The sequence below is a fragment of the Cottoperca gobio genome, chromosome 4 (assembly GCF_900634415.1).
Source record: "Cottoperca gobio chromosome 4, fCotGob3.1, whole genome shotgun sequence".
In the NCBI taxonomy this organism is placed as follows: Eukaryota; Metazoa; Chordata; class Actinopteri; order Perciformes; family Bovichtidae; genus Cottoperca; species Cottoperca gobio.
In genome coordinates this window covers 12,017,901-12,040,094 of record NC_041358.1, presented here as the reverse complement: position 1 = coordinate 12,040,094, position 22,194 = coordinate 12,017,901, and the positions used below count along the sequence as shown (strand labels likewise).

Genomic DNA, 22,194 nt, shown 5'->3' with positions numbered 1-22,194 from the left:
CCATGTGGACGTCAATATTAACAGCGTTAATACTGCGTTTATCTCATTAATAATTAATTAATTGGGTTCAGTCAGAATGTACATAAACCAAATCACTGTTTTAACCACACCTTCAACCTTGTTCTGGCACATGGTATTGAAATTAAATATTTATTAGTCTGTCCACATAATCCCCTTTTATCAGAGCAATTTTTAATAACTTTTGAAGTCTCTAGATGTCTATCTGATAGTGCTGTAGCTACATTTAAGGAAGTGATGTCTCAATACAATGGAGGACTCCGATGCTAACTTTAGTCCCCCCCAAATTAATCATCTTGTTGATAGTGCTACACAGGCTCATTGAAAATGACCCTGGCTCCTCTAAAAGAGAAGATAATAAAGAAAGAAAGCTAGCTCCATGGCATAACTCCCAAACCCGCCAACTAAAACAAAAGTCGAGAAAACTTAAAAGGAAATCCACCAAGCTTAAAGAATCTCACTTAGTCTGGCTAGATAATATTAAAACATAAAAAGAAGGGTCTTCGTAATGCCAGAGTAGCTTATTACTCATCTTTATTAGAAGAAAATAAGAAGAACCCCAGGTTTCTTTTCAGCACTCCACACCAGACTCAACCTTCTATTCCTATATCGCTCAGCAGTAAGGACTTCATGAGCTTCTGGCTATGTACCACAATCCTTTAAAGTAGCTGTAATATAACCTCTTCTTATAAAGCCTAGTCTTTATCCAGAGGTTTTAGCCAACTATAGACCAATATCTAACCTTCGCTTTCTCTCTAAGATCCTTGAAAAAGCAATTACAAAACAGTTATGTGATTTTTTACATAATAATGGTTTATTTGAGGTTTTTCAATCTGAATTTATAAAGCATCACAGAGACAGCACTGGTGAAAGTTACCAACGACCTTCTAATTACATCAGACAAAATAATTGTCTCTGTACTTGCTTTGTTAGACCTCAGTGTTGCTTTCAATACCATGGACCATGACATTCTATTACAGAGAATGCAACATATAGTTGGCATAAAAGGGCACGCACAAAGCTGGTCTGCGATCTATTTATCTGATGATCTCGGTTTGTACGTGTTAACGGTGAATCCTCCATGACAGCCAAAGTCAGCCATGGAGTCTCGCAAGGTTCTGTACTTGGAACTATTCACCTTATATATGCTTCCTTTGAGCAATATTATAAGGAATCACTTCATAAACTTTCATTGTAATGCTGATAATACCCAATTATATTCATTGATCAAGCCAGATAAAACCAAACCAATTAACTAAACTTCAAGCATGCCTTAAGGACATAAACACTTGGATGACTTGCAACTTTTTGATGTTAAGCACAGCCAAAAGTGAAGTTAGTGTACTAGGCCCAAACATGTCTCCGAAACGAATTTTCTAAAGACATAGAAGCTCTGGATGGCATTAACTTGGCCTCCAGCACCCCTGTAAGGAATCTCTGCGTTATCTTTGATCAGGATTTGTCCTTTCTCTCCCACATAAAACAAATTTCAAGGACTGCCTTCTTTCATCTACGTAACATAAAAAAAAATAAGACACATCCTGTCTCAAAATGATGCAGAAAAACCAGTCCATGCATTTGTTACTTCAAGGCTGGATTACTGCAACTCATTGTTATCAGGTTGTACCAAAAATCCCTTAAGACTCTTCAGTTGATCCAAAATGCTGCGGCACGTGTATTGACAAGAACAAGGAAAAAGATAATTTTACTCCTTTATTAGCTGCTCTGCACTGTCTCCCTGTAAAATTCAGAATATAATATAAAATCCTTCTCCTGACCTACAAGGCCATTAATGGCCAGGTACTATCTTATCTTAAAGATCTAATAGTACCTTATAACCCCACTAGAGCACTGCGCTCCCAGAATACAGGGTTACTTGTGATTCCTAGAGTCTCCAAAAGTACAATGGGAGCCAAAGCCTTCAGCCATCAGGCTCCTCTACTGTAGAACCAGATCCCAGGGAGGCAGACACCCTCTCCACATTTAAGAGCAGGCTAAAGACATTCCTCCTCGATATAGCTTATAGTTAGGGCTGGCTCAAGCTTGCCTTGAGCCAAGCCCCTGGTTATGCTGCTTTAGGCTTAGACTGCCGGAGGACTTGCACCTCTCTTCTTTCTCCTCCTCCTTTCCCTCTCTATCTGTGTGCATTCATGTTACTTAAATGCATGTTACTAACTCAGTATCCGGGGCATCATCCCTGGAGTTTCTGTGTCTCTCATCTGGCAGGTTGCCACTATTAAAGGTTACGTCTGGATCATGAATTGTGGCCGTGTCCTGTTGCCCTGGTACAGCCTGAAGCACTGGGAAGCTTTTTGACATTCTCCTGGATCCCTCTCTCATAAATGATCACTTCATCATTTTTGTCACATGAATCGTCTACCTTATCATTTTACTATGTTGTTTATTCTCTACACACAACATCTATTGCATGTCTGTCGCACCTGGGAGAGAGATCACTCCTCAGTTGCCCTCCCTGAGGTTTCTTCCATTTTATCCAACTTTAATTGTGTAGTTCCCTTTAGTGAGTTTTTCCTTGTGCGGTGCGAGGATCTAAGAACAGAGGGTGTATATGCTGTACAGTCTGTAAAGCCCCCTGAGACAAATGTGTCATTTGTGATATTAGGCTATATAAATAAAATGTTATTGATTGATTGATTAAAGTAAATACAGTTGTAAGCTAATGTCCTTAAACTTTTGCTCATGTATTTTTAAATTTGGAAAGGTAAAAAAAAAACATACATCACCCTCAAAATCTTTATATAGGGTGTATCACTTATAAATGCTGCCACATGCACTCCACTTTACAATTGCTAAGCCATCGTTGAAAACTATCAAGAACAATCAACAAAACTCAATTAACAGCAACAATGAGAGGATTTCAGTATAGAAGTGCTGCCAATGTCTTCTTAACACTGTCTCACCATCTCACCGTCTTTCTCATCTAACAAACACAAAGACACAATTAACCGGTTCCGAGTGCGTTTTAAAGACCACCTAATTAGCTGCCACATATTGTTTGTCATGAGCTCAGTTAATCATTTTGATGGTCGGAACAAAGTCTTCAGTCACAGCAAATCATTAAACCAAGGCGTGGTAATTAGTAATGCTAGTTTAATGGCTTACTCCAAGCTCTAATTCTATATTGTTTTGTGTTTCTTTTAATTTCACATTTTATTTTGTGTTTTCCCTTTCCTTGAGTGTTTGTTTGATCTGTTTTGGGAAAATATACAAACAGTTTTCTTTATTTCACTAGTATTCATCATACATCATACATACATCATCATACACAGAAAATTCTACTATCAAAAACAAATATTGCAACTTAAGGTCTTCAGATGACACCCTACTTTGATGCCATCATTTTGGAAAAAATGGATGGATATCTCAATGGATATTCAGTTATGTTTTTAATGGTGGTTGCCTACAGAAAAACATCACATTACAGTGAGGTCAGTGTTTTGGCAATTCATTCATACATCATTATTGATCTGGCCTTCCCACAACCGACTGCTTTCAAAATGGATAAACTCATACGTCCGGGGCCAGAGTATTGAGTAGATCTAGAAAAGAATCAAGCACTATATTCTGACACAAATTCTATTTTATTATTAATAGGCCAAAGGCACTTTGAGTTTAACCAGCAGGAGATTTGTCCGCATTTAGATTAAGTCCAATCCAGGACTGAATGGGAGAAGTAAAGTAACACGCCACCTTCCCATAACAATTACAATGCAGGAGACCTTGATTTAGACACCCAGCCTTGATGGTAAAGGCGGCCGATAGCAGAAGATTGAAGGTTCACCATCGTACTGGCTTTATAAGCAGGGTGGCCTTGTGGTTTGAGAGAACATGATATAACTGAAAATTGTGAATTAAAGCCTCCATGTCAGTAACTGTCTATGTAGCCTCAGTATCCTTGAGCACCGCAGGGAATATCTGGCAGCTATTTGCATATTAAAACAGAGATGACAACACACTAAGCACCAAGGTTGTTTTTAGAATATTTTTCATGTAGTTTTCGGTAACTACTTTTTTGATAAGCAGAACATTTGTAAAAGTTTAATTTTGAAGTAACGGTCTTCAACATTGTGTAACTAGTGGTGTAACAAATTAAAGGAATTCTTCACTGAAATATTCTACGTCTGTACTGTAGGCTATTGTGGAGGGTGGCAGCTGTAAATATCCTTGATTCACAACAGTTACAGTGGACTACATTGACAACCTTGAGCTTTAGAGTTAAGAGGAGGCAATAGTGTTATGAAGAATTGTTTATATAGCTCTTAATGTTGTGAAGATCCACAGAAGAGGAGTGGATTATGCTGCAGGATCTAAAAGATCTAAAGGTCTTTCATACATTTCGATGCATTTTGTGATTCTGGGGAGCCTACGGCAACTGTTGTGAATCCACAGAAGAGGCGAGTTTTAACACACGTTCAAGCCTAAAGGCAGTTAGCGTGCAATACTCAAAATAAAAGATTTCCAATGGAGCATTCCTTTCACAACACTGACCAGCTGAATAAATAAAGCTTCAAAAAGGCCATTCTCTCTGCTCAATGGACAAACCTGTATTTCGAAGGTGTACGATGTGTGGGCCCGCAGCTTGCTGATCTCCACCCTCGTTGCCTTTAACCCTTGCTTGCCCGGAACGAATACCACGCTGTCGTCACATGGCTGACACGCCCGGCGCTCGCTGCTGTGGCACCGGCGGCACAAGACGTTATATGACAGGTCGACACGGTACCCGATGTCACGCGGTGGGTGCCACTCCACCTGCACCAATGTCTGGTTGACGACCGAGACCACGTTGCGAGGAGCCGATGGGACACCTAGAGAAAGATGATTGGACGTTAAAGGATTGACATTCAAACTACATGTTTCCAATGTCTGTTTTAGAGTCTTTTAGTTGAACTGCTCCACACCTGGTTGCAATCAAACTTCATTACGGTAAGCATTTGAGAAAATGATTAGCTTTTTCATTAGGCAGTGCCTACGTATGCCTTATATATGGATCATTATTTTTACTAACACAGGATGTTGATAGGTATTTTATAGCTAAACAATCTGTTGTATAAGCATAGCATCACTGCTTGTATGCTATTAGCTATGTTTGGAAACGTTTCAGTTAATCTCATCACACTTTACAGTAACTCGCAGTCCAATAAATCTCATACTCACATTCAATCAACATTGTGTGATGGAAGGATACCATATCAGATGTATTTATTTTTACAGAAGCTGGAGTATGACTGTCCTGTTATTGTTTATATAGTTATGTTTGACCAATAAAAAATTAAAAAAATTCCAAAGGAAGAAAATAGCATTCATTTAAAAGTGACAAATCATGAAAAACTAACTTTCTCTACAGAAAATGAATGGGCAATTTTGGCACTTTTCCTAGACTCCTATGATAGCTATATTTGGATTATGGACTTTTTTTCAGACAAAGCGATCATTTGAATATGTCAGTTTTGGCTTTGGGAAATTGTGAAGCTCATTTTCATTTTATGGAAACAATTAATTAATTGAGAAAATAATTTGACGGTTATTCAATGCTGAAAATAATCTTCCAGCCTTAATTTAAACACAAAACATAAGATCCATCTGACAAACCTGAATACAATCTTACATCCCTGCTGTCTGCAACGAAAAAGAACATCCCATCTTGTGAATTTGAGGAACCTTTGCTTCGCCCTATTTGCCAGGATTATTTTCTACATTAAAGTTCTGACAGTGCAGCAGCGCAATGGCTTTAGAAAAAGTGAAGAATATCTTTTTAGCCTAGAGTGAGTGCTCTGTCAAGAAAAAAACTGGACTTTTCTGCACACTGACCAGAGAATATGAGGAAGATTACTTTACGTTTACTTTAATGACATCTACTGCCAACTGCAGTTTCCAACCAGTACTGTTGGTACAGATGTAGAGAATTCAGCCAATCCTGCCTCTTAGAGTCAGAAGGTGACCTAACAGCTCACCACCAGCCAGCAAATCTTTATGTCTGTCACTCTTCTTTCAGTCAGTAAGCTTCTCTCTCTTTTCTGTCAGCTAATCTATTTGATCTGAGTAGAAACAGCTTTTTAGAGTGTTACAGTGAGTCTTGAACGCACACCCAGAGTTTTCACAAGGTTACACGTCGTAGGGGGTTCATTTCTCCTCAACTGTTCACGCACATCCCACAGACACACTGGACGACATGTTGGGACAAGAAATGAAAGCGATATTCAACTTGGCCTATGTTACATCACAGATTCATGAGAAACGTCTGAGATGGCCCTGTGGAATATGTATGCGTGTGTATTATACCCACGCTGCAGAATCAAAGTGCTAACAATCAATGACAAGTTGAAAATCTAAGTAGCACCATCTTATAGACATGCCAATTACAGAGGACCCGCCAGTAACTGTGCATTCATAATTATACACACAATAATCGACACAGATATTCTCTGTTTGACTTTATTTTTTATCTGAATAGCATGAATAAAAAAAATATTATATACAGTATATCCTTTCAGACACCAACAGAGTTCACAGCAAATACACATTAAAATGCAAAAAAGTAAGAAAAGTGCCAATGATCACATTTTAACTTTCCATTCCAACAGTAGAAACCTTCATTTCAAAGAGGTATCTGTACTGCAGTCTACAACACACACACACACACACACACACACACACACACACACACACACACACACACACACACACACACACACACACAGTACCTATGCAGACCATGAGGCAAGTTCAGTGATTTTCTGCCAGGCAACTACCTGCACACTGCGTGCTCACTCTTCCATTTCACTATCTGATTTTATATCTGATTGAGTTTATACCAAATGAAAATAAACTGAAGCTCCTTCCTATATTGAAGTTATAGTCCACCATTTTATACTCTTCTTTTTCAATGCTGTTGTGTTAAAAAACAACAACTTGAGAGTCCATTTGTTTTTGCCCTTGAATTAAAAGTACCAAGGCAATTCATAAAGCTGTGTAGGCTGAGTAGGTTGACACCTGACACCTTTTCACTGGGAAAGTAGATTTTGTTCTTCTGTCAGCATCAATTTGACAGTGTGCTGCTGCTTGTTTGAGGTGAGGCTTTTCATGTGCTTTCTCTGTTGTCACATAAGGTTAACCCCACACAGTAAATTGTTCCATAACCACTGTGGAAAAATCATTTGTATGTCCCATCTGTAATATACCGCAATATATAATCACTAGTGACACGGTTTGATTGCAATTACAGTAAAGGAATAAAAACAATTGCAAATAATGTAGCATGTAGCCCAAATAATATATAATAATATTAATTCACTTTATTTATTGCCTCTATGGATGTTTTCAATATTTTACAACAGCATTGATTATGGCTACTTTCACACCTGACCTCTGGTGCATTTGACCTTCTGGTTCAGAGAGGAAGCTATCAATCTCTGGATCAACTGGACCATGAATGCTTGAAAAGTTGACTCTCGATCTGCTTCCGGTGCAGTTTGTTTTCTGTGCTGTTTGCACAAAGCAAACCAACCACAGGATCGTTTGATATTAGATAAGAGATGATTGCATGAAATCAAAAGATCTGATGATTGGGAACTGTCAAACAAGTTATCCGTACAGTATAAACCATTTAGCAGTTCCTTGTTAAAAAGTAAGTGAAGAACAGATGTTGAACAGTAACGATTCTGAACGTTAAAAGTCAAGACCCTAACTAGACCTCAGACTGGTAGAAACAGCCTCGCCAATATGCAATGTCATGATTCTATCAGTACACTGACGGGCAAATTCACAAAAATGGATTGCGGCAGCTGTTACCACCATGAATTACCTGCAGCCTCTATCTGCCCCGTCTCGAGGTCCGATTCACAATAGATATTGCGCTATGGATTCTTACACTCCCATAAAGTTTGCCTGTTTTTTGCGTCTGATTGCAATTATCCAGGTGGGAAAGGACATTTTCAGACCGTGAGCTGTTAGGCATTCCTCAAAACGTCAGGCAAGGAATACAAATGTGAAATAGAGAATTGGACTGTTTCGACCAATTTTGCACCAAGTGTATGCATATTACTTTAAATACGTGCAAATACCACAGCAGCGCAAACCTTTTGTGAATTCGTCCCAGAGATTTTACATTAGAGCAAAGATATTTTGGGTTACCTTTTGTGTATTCTTCTGGCAAATTGTTGCAAATTCATTCATGTATAAAAGACTATACTATACTAGAAATAATGATCCGTCCATGAATGAACCAGAGCTTTTTTTAGCCTTGGAAAACATAAAGTTGTATTCAGGTCACCAGGACGTGCACACACATGTACCCACACACACAGTTTCACAGTTTGAGACTAGCTTCAGAGACAGTCCAACATGATTCATGTCTCAACCTACTTACACCATCTCTCTGTGGAACTGAGAGGCAGCGTTTTTCAAATTCTGTGCCTCCTCTTGCATAGCAATATAGCCTCTTCCACACACTAAACACATATTCACTTCTATGGAAAGCCTGAGGAGTGTGGCAGTGTTATTACTTACTGCTCCCCGAATCCCCAAACAAGGACGGGAACATTGCAACACACTCGCTATGAATGAGTTGCATGCAATTATGGTTGGAATGATAAATCTAAGAAGATATTGGTCTTTCATTTAATGAAGAGAAATTCGACTGTCAGTGATGTCAACCACCGATAGGCTGTAATATGTCAGCTAGTGGTAACTTCAGTCCAAAAGTCTGCCTCTGCAAGCCTGTCTCAGTAACTGAGGCATAATCACACTCAACATTACTGAGAGGTTTATTGAGTATGGATTTTTGTTTTTGTTTGACAAAGAGAGACTCACTTGTGCACACGTCCTCCGGTTTGTCCATGTCTCCGCGATAATAGCCGTTGCGACAACCGCAGAGGGTGGCGGCCTCAATGGTGGAGCGACTGTTGAGCGGACATTGCTGACATAATCCTGCCCCCTGGAACGACTTAAACGTGCCCTGAGGGCACGCTGAAGAGAGAGACAGAGAGAGAGAGAGAGAGAGAGAGAGAGAGAGAGAGAGAGAGAGAGAGAGAGGGGAAACACACATTTAAAAAAACAATACACTCAGCCTACTGAACATCAATCAAACACCACATATAAGCTATGTTTGTGCGCCTTTTGTTTGTCTTGATGCAAGACATTTGGCAAACTTTGTTTTTGAAAGACGCGGCACCAGTGGAGTTATTATGGGTAGTATAAGATTGACAAAGCACAGAGGGGGATTTTTTTGGGAATAGCAGCGCATTATCTTGTCAAACAAAATACACAAAAAACCTTTTGTGTACATCTACAGTGTCGCAGTGATCATCTGTGGTGTAGATCATAATTTAATTTCTCTGATTCCTTTATCTGGGTCAGAGTTGTTTCTGCCCATAAATATTAACTGAATTATTCTTTGTGACATGAAACGCATATATGAATTCTGAAAGTTGATGTTCCCCATTATCCAACTTTTATTCATCTGGGAACGGCTTGTTCCAAACATACAGTACATGCTTGTTATTCGGCTTTTATATGGACCTGGATGGACTTTTATCATTTGCAATGCAGTCTGACAATAATGGAGATTGGCGTCGGACTTCTGTAGTGACATTAAGGTGATTTCTGTCTCTCATGCACAGTGTTTAGGCGGTTTGAAGGTCCTCCCTTTCAGTTCATTAAAAGCCAATGCCACAGCAGGTCTTGTTATGTGTCCCTCTGCAGCTTTAAATTTGAGGAAGCACAGCTCCCATTTTTAAAGCAATTACACATCTCTGAGCATTTGTAGTTACCTCGACTGGATCATGTTCATTTAATACCCATCTGTTTCAAAATAACCTCACAAACGTCCAAGGTTTTGAACTAGTCAGTTACACCCCACTCTGTGGGGAGCATTGCTTCCCTGTTAATTCATGGAGAATCTTCTGAAAAAGTCGACGTGGCCGTAAAATAATTAAAAGTTATCACTCATCACCTTTACTGCAGTGCCTCAGAACGAGTCACTCACACCACTTATATTGTCATCTAAAACACAACGTTTCTAGGATGCCACACATGTATTCATCATCCCCCGTTTTCCCAGCTGGTCTGTCAAAAGTATAAACCTTCGCCTGAATAAAACATCATAGACCAGAATCATGGCTGCTGCTTTTTCCGATTGAATCTGAGTCTGTATATATTTAACTGGCTCTTCAGTTAGTGCTGCTGATAAATGACAGTCATGTCACAAGCAGGTCATAGCTAAATGGTAGCACACTTTATAAATAATAAACATACAGCATCAGGTAAAATCTGAAAAAGCTGCAGTGCAGCTGCAATCCTTTTGTCAGCTTGAATCTTAAGTAAAACTCAAGGACAACGCCGCAACAGTTCATCTAATCAGGCCCCAGAAATGTTCACGCCCATTTTTTATGTTAGAGTACTTAATATTGCGTGACTTGTTCCAGGCATTAAAAATTACCCTTACCCATTAAAAATTTCCAAAGCAGGTTAGCAAATTAACCCTTGAACACCTCCCCCCCATAGCAGCCCTAAGTTTGAAACAAAAACATTTGGATTCACCAAACAAATGAATATAACGTCATGACATGGTCAAACATATGAATGTTAAGTCAGAGTACTTTGTATCTCAGAACACCTGCTTTTAATTTAATTTATTTTAATTTATGGGATTTTATAAAAGGGAAAACACATTCTAAATTAGGACTACAAGTACAATTACAACACTGAACAGGGAAACAGAGAGATGTGAAATTAGAAATTAGACTGAATCAGAAAGCTCTGCCAAACAGCTGAGCGAAAACCAAATGATGAACAGTTTTGATTAATTTTCCTCTCTAATACATGTTCACTTTATCTCCAAGATGCTTGAGATGCTGTAAAGACCAAAATGCCAATCTGTCACAGATTTATGGTGAAAGGCAGAGGAGGATTGCACAAGCAGGCTTTCACTGAGTCCATACAAAGGAAAGCATGAATTCAGTGGAATAAGTAAATGAGACAAAGCAAGTTAAGAGCCTCAGAGTTTCACTTAATAAAACGTTAAAGGGTTTAAGTGTCAGGCAGATTTTGTTCAAGAGAGAAAAAACAAAGATGAAAACAAACAAAGAAATCCTCAAGCACTGAAGTGAAAGGACACAATAAATGGTGAAGAATAAGGGGAGCAATGCAACTGCAGTACTGTGTTCACTCTCCTGAAATGTTATACAGTCATTTCTTGGTTTTGCTGATGCTCTTGTTTTAACATGATTTACAATGGAGGATGCCTTTCTTTGCCTCCATGTTTTACTGCATATTACATTGTGCATGAACCACAGAGCTTGAAAAAAAATACTCAGATCTCAGATGTGAAGTACTCTTCATCATACTGCAGGACTTGATCAATTAAATGTGAACATCTTGATACATTCCAGGCCCCAAATGATAGCAAGGCGTAACCATTTCACCACTTTTACAACTGCTCTCAGCAGAGTGCAGACCTCCATCGATGTGTCTGCAATGACCACTGTTTTAATATTTGATTGAATGAATACAAGCCACATTTGCTCAGATCGCAAGCATCCTGCGAGTGCGGTGCGGATTGTCTATACCGGTTGTGATTTTTAATTTTTTATCGGATGGCGAAGGCATGACCCGCCCTACCCGGCTTCTTATTGGCTGAGAAACATTGGAGGCCAGGCTTTGTTCATCTTCGTCATTAAAGAAAGGTTGAATCTCTCTTCTTACTATACTGTGAGAAATATAACATTTGAGAGAGGTCTCCTTTGAAAAAATAAATAATATGAGTTCATCAATCTCCCGAACCTCAGAAACTGCCATGTTGTCATATATATAGACGTGCAAATGAAAAACACGTCTGATATGCTTATGGTCTAGATGACCTCGCTGTGCAAATCTGGACAGAACTATTGCTAATCCCTAGCGAAAAGAAGATTTTGAACAGTGTGAATAAGTGTAACCACAAGAGGTACTTGAGCATATAGTCAAAGATATTCACAAAACATATTAGGTTGATGGGTCCAGCAGTACGCAGCAGTTAGAGACTATAGAGCCTATATAGCCAGTATTTCCCTCGGGAGTTGATAGAGACCAAAACGGAGCTAAAAGTGGCCAGAAAAAAGAAGGAATGATGATGTTGTTCTGTGAAAGCAAGTGTTTGCCAACACATTCACCCTAACAACTTTCTAAGGCAATAATATGTCAGTGTGTTTACAGCTTGTGTCCTCTGCCCCCATGTGTCCAAATAAATCACTTATTCATGTTATTCAGTTAAGCAGGTTCTAAAAGTAAAAAGCTGTGGCGTACAACTGTAGCTTGGGGGGTTATGACGCGCAAACTGTAGCTTGGGGGGTTATGACGCCCATCATGAAGTCCAAATTCCCTGCCATCACGCTGCCGTCTGCTGCCCTCCTCAGAGTCTCTTGCCCTTAAAACCTTTTGCAAAGTTTATGTACGACTCAAAATGTAATATCCATTACTCTCTCACTCATTCAAATGATGTGCAGCTACAGTTTGCTGATGTTTTCCTCAATCTCCCTTTTTGTCAGACACCATCTGTGTCCTTTTTACTGACTGTGTCTGTGTCTGTCTATATCACTTTTGTTTGTTACTTTATATTCAGACATCTACCTTTCTTTGAAGTCCTCTGTTCAGGAGTGTAAATGGCATGTGCCTCTTTGTGTGTGTGTGTGTGTGTGTGTTTGTGCATTGTGAATAAGCAGATAGACATCTGGCTTGTCAAGGTCATTTATTCAACAACCTTGCTTATACACAGAGGCGTGTCAATGGAAAGGAGGTTTATCTATAGCGAGATATCATAGCGAGATACGCATATATGCGAGATCTCGCGCGATCTATAGAGAGGGAGCGAGAGATCGCGCATAGCTAGCTCGCTAGATCCTTCATATCTATGTAATTATCTAGAGATCGCTTAGCCTCTCCTATCTAACTCTCTCCTTCTCTCATCTCTCCCTCTCCCTCTCTCTCCCTCTCTCCCTTTCTCCCTCTATCTGACAGTACATGCACACACATTTGTTTGGTGCCACTGACTTTAAACATTGACTGCAGATCGGAAGTGGATGTAAACCCCTGGTTTATGGACTACGGTTTTGACGTTTTGGCCGTTGCCATTTTGGGTTTTTTTTAACCAGAAGGGACACGAGAGGGTGGAGTAAAGTTCAACCGAACGCTCAACAAGACATTTTTATTTGACCAAAATGTTCCAATTCACTTTCATGAACTGAAAACACTCTTTGAAAGACATGAAGTTGTGAGAAAAACAGGGACAACACTCTGTGGTAGTGACCTGTCAATCACAAGGTAGCCCCGCCCTGAAGCATACCTGGCTTTGTCTCTATATGCAATCATAATTTATTCAATAAATATGCTTTGTTGAGGAAGACTTGAAACTATCGTCATAAATCGATCATAAACTCGTCAGGAAAATATTTAACAAGTTAATAAATCAAGTGAGAAGTACGGTCATTTTCTCATAGACATCAATCTGACTTTTTTTTTGCAACCCCTGCTGGCTATAAGAGAACATGCAGGTTTGATACACTTCCGCATTAGCTTCACTTTTCAGAGCCGGAGGTTTATATAGTGTCCCCTTGTTTAAATTCAGCTCTTCGGAAAGTAACATTCTGGGAGTACTAGTTAAGAGTTTGTTATTTAAATGTGAGACATGTAGACACTGAATATAATTTAATGGTACAAAAGTAAGTAGTATAGATGTATTTGCTGCCTATCTTTGCCAGGACTCTCTTGAAAAAGAGATTTTAAATCTCAATGAGACATATCATGGTAAAATAAAGGTTAAAAATAAATAAATAAATTTGCTGTATGTACCAAATAAAAGTTAGAAATGGATGTAATTGTAATTGTTGGTGTGAAAAGAATGGACAAAAATGAAAAGGCTGAACTCACGCAGCTCACAGGGCAGACAGATTATTCCCTTCTATTTCCCTCTATGCTTTTAGCCAGCTGTGTGGAGTCACACAGCGACCATGTGTATGACGATGTCTGTGTGTGTCTGTGTGTGTGTGTGTGTGTGTGTGTGTGTGGTAAAAGGCTGCAGGTTTAAAACACTCTCAGAGCATTGTCGGGGTCCACAGCAGGGGTGGTTTGTGTGTATTCAATGGTAGTGCTGACATTTGTATAGTGGAGTATTTGAAGTAAGGGTCTATTTAAACAGGTTTACTTTGCACACACACAACACACACACAACACACACACACACACACACACAACACACACACACACACACACACACACACACACACACACACACACACACACACCACACACACACACCACACACACACACACACACACTGTACTTTGATGTTGAGCCAGTTTTGGTTTTCACAATATGCTGGTTTGGTGCAAAATAAACACAATCTCTGTGGCCTGACGCACACACACACGCACACGTGCATGTGCACACGCACACGCACACGCACACGCACACGACAACCATCTGTTCTAATAGTGAGTCCAGTTTCCTGCCAAGTTGTTATCAACTGATTGGCAGAAGAGCACACCAAAAAGATGGCAGCTCGGTGAAGACAGACGGGACATGCTCTGTCCCACGACATCTTAAATCACAGTTTAAGTAGTAAAACCTTGAATGAAACACACGAGGCAGGTGTATGTCAGCGTGTCTTCAAAATAAGTTATCAAGTCACGTCGACTGGATCTGTCTTTGGTCTGCATCCAGTTAAAACATGTTAGTAGGGCTGGGCAATAAAAACACTAACCGTGGTAGAAAATGTTGTAGTTAATAAAAATGTTAAACTTATAAATAATATGCATAATACACACTTTCCAAAATAGGTACAGAAGGATTGTTTGAGTGGCTAAAAACAACACTTTCTTTCGAAGTTGGAGAGTTGGATGGGAGAGAAAAGTGCAATAGTTACATGTTTACATGTTAATAGCTTTTGTAGATAAACACAGTAACATGGATCTCGATAGGGAGGTGGTGCGGAGATACTTAAAGCCCTGTTTGGCCAGGCAGTGTAAGAGAGTCTCAAAAAGGGTGGGTGGTGAATATGATTCAAAAAAGAGTAAAATCTGTGTGAAATACCAAGAATTAAGTTAATCACCTGAAGCATCACCATCTAAAGTAATAATGCAGAGTGCAAGTCTCACCAGTAGTTAGTCCCAACCCCAGGAATGAGTAGCAAGGCTCTCAGAGAAGCAACTAAATGTAACATCACTATGTTTCCCCCATTAATTTATCATTTAATTTATTTTTAATGTGAAAGGATATGGTGCAGATCGAAAATGAGGGATTTTAATGTATTTATTTTAAAAGATATTATGCTGTTCATATGATTCTTGATTATTTTTTAGGTTGTGGAATTTCAAGCTTAAGGAAGCTAAATCTGAACAGATTTAATACCGTAATATAATAATAATAATAATAATAATAATAATAATAATAATAATAATAATAATAATAATAATAATAATAATGTAATATAATATTCAATGTTTGTATGTATGTATTCAACATGATGGCTGATGAAGTTTTTTTGCCATATGTACTTTCTAGTTTTGTTTTTCAAGGGCAACAATTACAAAATCAGTATCTTATCGAGCAAAGGACTGGAAAGACTTAATAACTCCATATTTCACAGTAATTCTGTCTGCAGTGCCCATCACTGTTATATTGTCAGACTTAATCACTGTCTCCCATGAATCGTGTCTGGCTTACTTTCTGCCCACTCAAATATTATGAAGAAAAAGTATTTCTGTGCAAAACTGACACTGACACCAAAGGCAAAGCCAAAATGTAATGTATTTCACTGGAGACTGAAATAATACTATTCATCAGTCGCTTCTGTGTTCTCTAACACTTTTATCTTTCATAGTGTTTTACCTTTCTGTCCTTGGTTTGTCCTTTTTTTTACTTTCTTGCCAGTCCAATTCTCCAGAGGGCTCTTCTGTTTTAATTTCTTTTCCTTCCCTCCCTCCTTCCTTCCTCCCTTCCTTCCGCACTCTGTCAGTTCAGGACTAATTTGCAGTAGTCTAATCTGGCTGGAACACGCCAAACTAATTAACATGGGATAAGGCCGCCTCACTTATCATTTCACCATATGTACATACATCAAACACGCGTACTCACACACACACACACACACACACACACACACACACACACACACACACACACACACACACACACACACACACACACACACGCACACACACGCACACACACGCACGATTGATGAGACTCTCCAGGCAGAATAAGTAAATGATGGGTACTACTTTGGAAAGGAAATGGGGAAGGAGGCCAGATATAAAAAGGAGGTAACAGAGATAGAATAACTATTTCTGTGCTATGTCTGCTTCTACTAATATTAACATTTGTAAAATTGTGGGCTGCACCCTTGGGTACAAATACATCCTGAAATGTATACATGCATGTGATTATTCAGCTAGGACTGACAGAAATGACACACTTTGCTCTGCTGCACACAATAGAAATTTGCATTTTCTACAGAATTGACTCAGCATGTAGTCCAGTTTGTTTTGTAAACCAAGCACCAGCACTTATAGGGCACATTTTTCATAGTGAATGGAAAACAAAGGACGTTGTTTCTCATACCATATTGAAACACACACACACCCATTGAATATAACATTTTAGGTTGTAATTACTGATTTTAGCATGCAGATGAGATGTTGCCTGCTGCAATAGCATGTTTGCTAAGGTTGACTTTTAGAAGCAGGTTTGCTGCTTATTGAGTTGTTGTCATACCAGCTTGTTAGCTTTTGCTACAAAACAATATGACCCATTTGAGAAAGAGAATTAATTGAGCATGCATGGCATCCTCTCTGATTTGCTGTCAAACACTTTGCTAGTTGCAGCTGATACAAAGGTAAGAAGTATAGATGTATTTGCTGTAATTCTCACAGTGTAGGATATTTTTGGGAGTACAGTTTGAACTAGCACAGCCTTATTAATACGCAGATTTACCTCGACAAACATTGCCATTGTCTGGTTCATAGCCCGCCTTGCAGCTGCAGCTGCCGATGGGTACCATCCACTCTCCGTCTCCGTTACAGTAGAGCTTAATGGGCACGTCTACTTCCTCAGCGTTGGGGATACAACTTCCTCTTGCGATGACTAATGAGGTGGACTCGGCTCCAGTCAGTGTCTGCAAAGAAAATCAGAATGATAAAAAATGTGTACTGTTGGTATACATGTTTGACAACAGCTACATCAAAGTCTGATGATAAGAGCCCACAGTTTTTAGTTTCTGGTTTCATACCTCTGGGAAAAAAGCAAAGTTCTGCACCACGCTGGGACATTTCTTGTAGAATACTCTGACAGCCAGGAGGGACATGCAAGCTCCCAGATCCTGGAAGGCCAAGTGGAAGCCTTTGCCTTTGGACAACGGCCCAAAACTCCGAACTTCTGTGTTCACCTTCATAAGCCGTCCCCCAAAATCAACCTGGGAGAAACTCTCATCTGCTGCGATGGTGTCCACCTTACAGTGACGTGCAGACAGAGGGAAGGATTGGAAAGTCAAAAGACAGCAAGAGGAATCAAAGAAGGTTCTTCTGTCCCTCCTCTTTGGTTCTTACTTTAGATTCACTAAGTAATGTTCGCTATCTGCCGTATAACTATTGATCAATTATGTATCTTGTATTTTATTAAGTTATTATTTAGTCATAATTTTCTATTTCCTTAATGAACCTCGACGATGGCACCAGAGGTGGCAGCTAGGAGATTTCCAACACTTGGATGGTTGCAAACACTATGATTCACAAAACACAAGCAGTGTGAATCTACACTGAAATTTGGTTAATTAAAAAACTGCAAACTTACACGTACACTTACAACTGTGTGCATGACATTTTAGGAGAGAAGTCAAGTATGAATCCCAAAGAGCAGTGTGAAAAACACATCCAATCAGCAAGCCTTAAATTAGCTGGAGGAAGTTTGAACTTTGGAGACCAAACTTTGTGGTGATACGCTTCTGGATTCTTGATCAATTTTGAATCAGTGAAATGTTTTCTTTTGGATTACATATTGTCCCTGTCCTGTGAAAACAATATATCTCCAAAATGACAACTTTTAATGGGGAAAAAGAAAGAAAACCCTGCTATCAGCTTTGTTACAAAGCATTTCTCAGATATAATGAGTTTTCCAACTGAATTCACACAGTTAGCGGATTTCAAGCCTCTGGAATGTTTTCTCCAAAATCAATGTATGAGACCCATGTGCACTACAGCACTTAACGCTGCCATTTAGCGTAAAAAATTACACAAAGGAAATCTGAATTGAAGATGAACCGATATATTCCAACAGTATTGGTATGTGTGTGTTGAGCAACACCGAGTTTATTATCCACATTTTTCATTAAAATGCTCATTTGTAGTGTGGCAAATATTTCCAGAGCCAGCAGCTCTTCATACGCTTTTTTTCTGGACTCATTACCTTAAGAAAGGGGGCATTGGCCCAGTACTCCACCCCTTTGATGCCCTCTGACACGGTCCTCTCGGTCTCCAGGTAGTACAGGTTGAACGTCTCTTTGCAGGAGCCCAGGACGCTGGGGATGGAGGCGCAGTCACGTACGGTGAAGCGGATCTCAACGTAGATACGTTGTGCAGCCCGCCGGTCAATGTAAGTCGTGAGGAGCCAGTTGTTCTGGCTGGGCTCAAACACGTTGCACACCTGGTACGTCCTGATGGTGTTGAGGTTCTCATCATAGCCACTCACCTCCTCCCACTGGGGAATATGTGTGTGTGTGAGGAAGGGCAGGGGGTATGGATGAGAGGGGAGGGTGTAGGGGGAGAGGGGAAACGGGGAAGAGGGGAGAGGGGAGAGGAGAGGCCAAAATGATTAATGGGTTTACCAAGACCTGACACAAATTAAACTTTCCCTTTCCCTCCCTCCCATTTTGTCTCTCTCTTTTCCTATCTTCCCACTCCCCTCCCTCATTCACTTTTTTCTCTCTCCTCTACCATGTTCTTTTCTGAAGAGGGACAACCATTCATCACAATTAGAGCCGCTCACCTCAAACACACACACGCCGCGCAGACCATTGTAACCCACTAGCAGCCAAGCAAGCATTTGTTAAATCCAAGGAGTTATCTTCCACCCAATTTCTTCAACTTATATTTTATTTATTTAATTGTACTGTATCTGATTTTATTCTACTCTATGAATTGATCTATGGCGGACTCTTGTGAGATACACCTCGCTGATCATTTGGAATCCATTCAATTCTGCATCAATAGCGGTTAATTGGTGTCACCTTGCAACTGTAATTTAGGTTGTGACAGACTCCTTAATGGAGCACCGTAAAGTGTAGTCAAACTGTTTTCCCCAAGGGTACACACAAACACACACACACACACACACACACACACACACACACACACACACACACACACACAGTACACCTTAGGACATTGTTCTTACTCCATTGGCAGGGAACGAGATCCAGCCGAGCTCAGCTGTCGCTGTCCTTGTATCCATCACTGTCTCTGTCAGACAAAAAGGGAGAAAGACAGGAAAGAGGTGAAGAGAGGGAGATGCAGGAAGAGGACAGGCACGAGTTTAATTAACAGTCGGCTCAGACGTCAACTTTAGTACTGCATAGTGTCATGCGTGTCATTCATCTTAATAAAATCCCACTTTACACTGTTTTCCGTCTGCTTCACCCCACCCTATCATAAAAGAGATTAGTAGCCACAAATAAACCTAAACAAATAAACAAGCCTCTGGTTATGCTAAGTATGAACAAAAGTAACAATGATATAACACAATGACAACAAAGATAATGCAATTATAAACAATGTCAGCATTTCCTGCTTGGTCCGCATCGATTTCATCACTCAGTGTTATCTTCTGCAAAAACGACCATCACAGTATATAAAGAAATAGTATGTTGAAATCCTGGTGTAAAGTAATGAGGTTATCTAATACTTTATAAATAAAGGTTGCAGTGATGGCTGCTGGCCTGTAAATAGCAGTTTGCAACATGTATAGAAGTTATCAACAGAAAGCAGTTAACAACAAGCTCTGCAACAGCTTTAACAACAGACAGGCCGTTAGGAACAGCAAGAGCAGTTACAGAAAGCAATTACCAGCAGCAATTTCTACATTGAGTAGAGGGCGAGGGTGAGCAGTTGTAGTGCCGTTTAAATCTCCGGCAGTTGAACCCTAGTTAAACATTGATCGATTTATTGATATTAATAGACAAAATTATTTTATTTTTAAACCCAGGTCAGCCGGCAGGAGGTGCTTACATACAATGGAAAGTCAGGATAACACAATAAAGACTGAAAGGCTTATTGTGGTCTCTTTTGGGGTGGGAGGAGGGGGGTCAAGACAGCTGATCTGACATGGCAAGAAGGAGCCAACAAAAACATTAATCAAAAACAATAATACAAAACAATAATTAGCAAGTTATTCACTGTATTCCATGTACATCAATACACAACCAGAAAAAGAAAAGAAAAAAATACTATCTATTATCAGACATAATATCCTAATGTTGATATCCTCTGAGACCATTCTTAAGGGCCAGGTGTTTATGATTGTAAACCTGGGAGGAACCAAACCAGTGGAACTGCCCCTGGTGGCTGTGAATACCCCCAACCTGTGTGAAATCAATGTTTTAGGCATTGAGGGACACCATGCATATCCTATATACCATACACTCAATCTGAGAAACTCATCTGTACTTTCAACGAGACAAGGCTCTCACAATGAGACGGGACAAGGTGAGAATAACCCTAACCACCTTATTTTCTGTTTTTAAGGTACAACATTAGCCCATGGTACCATGAGCAGCTGGTCAAGAGCTTCTGCCAGGGTCACCATTGCTTTCCTGTCCAGAAAAAAAGAATTCTGTCTAAGAAGTGTGTTCTTTGATTGACCTCCGTGAGCACACAGCCGAGGTAACTTCCTGACTCCTTAGCTGCAAACTCAGTGACTCAGTGACAAACTCAGTGACTCAGTGACTCAGCCGACAACACTATTAAAACCAAGGGACTTTTTCTATTTTACCTATGACACAAACACTATGGATTCAGTTGTTCCTAAATTGAGTGACAGCTTGTTATCCGTCATCCACCTGCTTAAATGAAGAAGTTCTGCTCTCAACGTACTTTCAACTATGCTTTTGTCATTATGGAAAACCAGTCATCTGCATATGAAAAGAGTTCACATGAAGTGACAGACTTGAGGTCATTTATAAATTAGAGGCATTAAATAATAATTGTATGCAGGTGAAATCCGTCAGTGGAAGCTATAGCAATTAAATAGACAACTCTATTGTGTGAATGTGTGTAGATAGCACTTAGCTGATCTGGGAGCCTGTAATGACTTTGTGTCCCCACCTGCATCTACACTATCAGCTCTATCTGCTACAGTAACCTCAGATACTAACCTGACTCAATGATTAAATCACAGCCGGGCGACACACTGACTCAGTACTGTACATCAAAGCTGATCAAGCTCTCTCAGATGGAAACAACAATATATGTAAGGACAACAAAGCTACTTGACTGAAAACGCACATATGTCAACATTTAAAGAGTAAAACACTTTATATTATACATTCTACTGTGTTAATGGTTATATATTATATAGCCCTAAGAACTATGTTATGCAACTTGCTGTCTGCGTAAAGCCAAGCAGGCTGAGAAATTGGAAAATTAGAGAATTAGAGGAAACAGATTATTTACGCTAACATGCATGTTAATGTTGTCGTACAGTAAGTGGACAGTTTTATAGTAGAAGTAGTAGTGCAGACAGTGGAGCAAGATTATAGAAATAAGCTTGAAACGTTACTTCCCCTGCAACTAAAAATGGTTAAAATAATTATGTTTTGCCCCCAAAATAGTGTTTTTGAACCACACAGATACCTATACGTTACTTGTGGGCGAGCTTACTGTTGAATACAAAATTACCAGCGAGCGGACAGACTGAGACACTCAAGCCAACATAAGTTAGTTGGCATTATGACAACACAGACCCAACACCGAGTCCTTTGTAAAAAACATGGTGAGAACATTTGACAACATCACACCACGAGGCAGCTGCAGGCAAACAACCCCCCTTGATTCTTGACACGCTCTCCTCCTCTTGCACTCTTTCATTCTGTCACCCTGCCTCTCATTATCTCCTCCCCTCCTCCTCCTCACATCCTC

General features: G+C 39.7%; 1 protein-coding gene across 3 annotated transcripts in view; it reads right to left on the bottom strand.

Moving 5' to 3' along the window:
* The window catches only part of LOC115006609 (ephrin type-B receptor 1-like), an 89,779-nt gene that overhangs the window by 42,204 nt on the left and 25,381 nt on the right, over positions 1 to 22,194 (bottom strand). For 2 of the 3 annotated variants that reach the window (XM_029428900.1, XM_029428901.1), the window contains exons 2-7: positions 19,457 to 19,521; positions 18,470 to 18,760; positions 17,298 to 17,516; positions 17,003 to 17,183; positions 8,848 to 9,003; positions 4,582 to 4,844 (exon numbers count right to left, since the gene is read on the bottom strand). In XM_029428900.1, coding sequence (XP_029284760.1) covers positions 4,582 to 4,844; positions 8,848 to 9,003; positions 17,003 to 17,183; positions 17,298 to 17,516; positions 18,470 to 18,760; positions 19,457 to 19,521 — 1,175 coding nt within the window. Of the gene's footprint in view, positions 1 to 2,852; positions 2,960 to 4,581; positions 4,845 to 8,847; positions 9,004 to 17,002; positions 17,184 to 17,297; positions 17,517 to 18,469; positions 18,761 to 19,456; positions 19,522 to 22,194 lie in introns of those variants that run through there. The other variant, XM_029428904.1, reaches the window with a different exon arrangement.